This window comes from Quercus suber, unplaced genomic scaffold (genome assembly GCF_002906115.3).
Source record: "Quercus suber isolate HL8 unplaced genomic scaffold, Cork oak 2.0 scaffold_826, whole genome shotgun sequence".
Taxonomy (NCBI): domain Eukaryota; kingdom Viridiplantae; phylum Streptophyta; class Magnoliopsida; order Fagales; family Fagaceae; genus Quercus; species Quercus suber.
The window spans coordinates 202,531-205,232 of record NW_027070256.1 but is presented as its reverse complement, the minus strand read 5'-3'; the positions used below and the strand labels follow the sequence as shown (position 1 = coordinate 205,232).

The window sequence follows — 2,702 nt, the reverse complement described above, 5'->3', positions numbered from 1 at the left end:
TCAAATGTCTAAACCAAACATGACCCTTAGGTCAAATGTTATCAACCTTTTCAATTGTAAAAGACTCTAATACTTTCAATATAAAATGGTAAATATTACTGTAAAACAAGCAAGGATGCAACTAGTACATTTATTCTCTATCGTCTCAATTATTCAGAACTCATAACATATATTCTTTGTAACTGTAAGGACAGGGAAAGAAAATACATAAATTATAGAAAATCATTTGATTTAGAATGTGACTCATAAGCTATAAAATGAGCAGTCAATCCCTTAATATTAATTCAAAATTACAAATAGTCTTTAATTTAATAAAGAAGAAGAAGAAGAAAACACTCATTATTTGCTACAACACAAAAAAAATGTAAAAAGAGAGAGTGGCAAATAAAGTTTCCCATGGCACACACGTTGTATTAGTAATTATCTATTTTAGTGGCATATTGGAGTCACAAAGAACTTCATTGTTCCATTCAAGCAATGAATCCCCTCGTGCACAGTACAAGCAAAGTAGTGAGGCTGCCATGGCCTTTCTAGCACAAACTCGAAGCCCTCCCCACCTCCTTGTGTCTCATTCGCCACCTTTTGGGCATTTGTAAAATCACATTTAATGAAGCGCTCGAGGTTTTCTAGCAAGTAAACATTGTGAGGATTTGTGTTTGGAGTTGGTGGATCATATTTGAAAACTGCAATCAACATCATATAACCAGTTATTTTTCATGCATATTTGTATTCAGCAAAAGTAAATAAAAAATGCACATATTTTTCATGTTCTTTAAGGCTCCAAATTGATAATCTATAAATAAATAAATTGAAAACAAAGTTCAAAGTTAGAATTGACTATATATTTTGATATCATAATGAATTTTATAACTTGTCATAAAAACACAAGTGGTTTAAAAATATGATTTTAGTCACTATACTTTACAACCTAAACTATGCATGGCAATATGTAATAAGTAGCAATAACAAAGTAATTAAGCTCACCTAGAGTGTCATTTAAGTAGAAAGGGCCATGTTTGATTGCCCATTCGGTGTAGTTAAAGCCATAATTCCAGTGGTACGAGTCACCCACAATGATCTTGTTGGAAGTTTGTGTATTATGGGAATTCCCAAATGGCCTGGCTGTGCTAATTGCCATTGTGGAAGCAATTAGCAGTACTAGCATGAGTCCTTGTGCAATTGTGAAACCCATGGTATGATTTGCAACTTATGAAAGATACTAGAGAGTGAAATAATTAAGAGGGTGGGCACAAAGAAAGAGCTAGCGAAATAAGATGTTAGCAATGATATTGATAGCATGATTTAAATGGGTATTTATATTGGGATAGATGGAGAGAGAGAGAGAGAGGTGTATAATGCGTTGGCTAATTACTAAAAATTGTAACTTTTTTGTTATAGAGCTTTTACATTGTATTTTCCATCTCTTGACTACAAAATTTTGAAAAAGATATGTTCTATTTTATAAAAATTGAGTCATTTTTCAAAAATGATTTTCTATAAATATCTCATTTTCCTATTTATGGTAGCAACATTAATTGACTTGAAAAAAAATCTCCTAATTTCCCTTATTTAGCTTGCTATAAGATAGAGTTGTTTTCAAGATAAAAATTCTGGAAAACACTCTCGAAAAATATGTACGGTAGCAACATTAATTGACTTGCAAAAAAATCTCCTAATTTCCCTTATTTAGCTTGCTATAAGATAGAGTTGTTTTCAAGATAAAAATTCTAGAAAACACCCTAGAAAAATAAGCAATATTTTTTTAGTTGACCATAGAAAAACACCAACACAAGGTTTTCCATTGAAACAAATGGAACATTCTTCTTATTTTTTTATAATAAAAATAATTTTCTATATTTGTTTTAACACATTGATATTTTGGTACATGATTATGTCCTTAAAGGAAAATGTTCTCGAACACTCATTGATATACACTATGTACATGCAACATCTATAAGTTCACAATAGATATCCACATTTATTAACATTTTCTATGTTTAAAATGTGAAAAGTGCAATGCGGATAATGTACCAAAAAAAAAAAAAAAAAACAAGTATATGAGAATCACTATCCTGTCCTTCAATTCCCCAACCCCTAAAAAGGGGCAAGTACCATATCAATCAAGAGATTTACAAGCAAATGAAGTAACCTCTTCAATGACATAACTTATGCAATAACCATGTTTATTTAGGCAAATCCCTAAAGGATGTATAGCAATATAGTAAAGTGTTGTTAGGCTTCTTAACAATATGAAAGCACTCTCTCAAATGTCAAAACTAAGAATTATGAAAGGGAGCTCCAATATTGGGTTGGTAGAGATAGAGTCAAAATTTTCCCTCAACCAAAAAGGAGTCAACAACTAGTATGATCTTTTTTTCCTATTTCGACCACTGTATGCTAGGAATCAAGACAAAAATGCACTTTGAACTGACTGATTTTGATTGAAACAGAAAAAGATGTATAAAAAATTAAAAATTGAAATATATTGATATCATATACAGTGTGTTGTTGATGGAGAAAGATATAATTCATCCAGGGGATGTGATGATGACGGTTAAATTGCTCAATATATATGCCATCATCCGTCTAGAACTATTCATATTGCTTTGATACCATATTAGAAATACTGAATGAAGAGTATTGTGTTTTACAGTAATAAAATATAAAATATACATTTACTTGAGCGCCTTTATATAAGAGGC

General features: G+C 30.9%; 1 protein-coding gene across 1 annotated transcript; it reads right to left on the bottom strand.

The window, feature by feature from the left end:
• Window positions 1–429: 429 nt before the first annotated feature.
• On the bottom strand, window positions 430–1,192 carry LOC112004213 (cucumber peeling cupredoxin). Its single transcript, XM_024036445.1, has 2 exons — window positions 985–1,192; window positions 430–683 (listed from the first exon to the last, which is right to left on the bottom strand). The coding sequence occupies exons 1-2, from the start codon at window positions 1,190–1,192 to the stop codon at window positions 430–432; spliced, it is 462 nt and encodes a 153-aa protein (XP_023892213.1).
• Window positions 1,193–2,702: the final 1,510 nt, after the last annotated feature.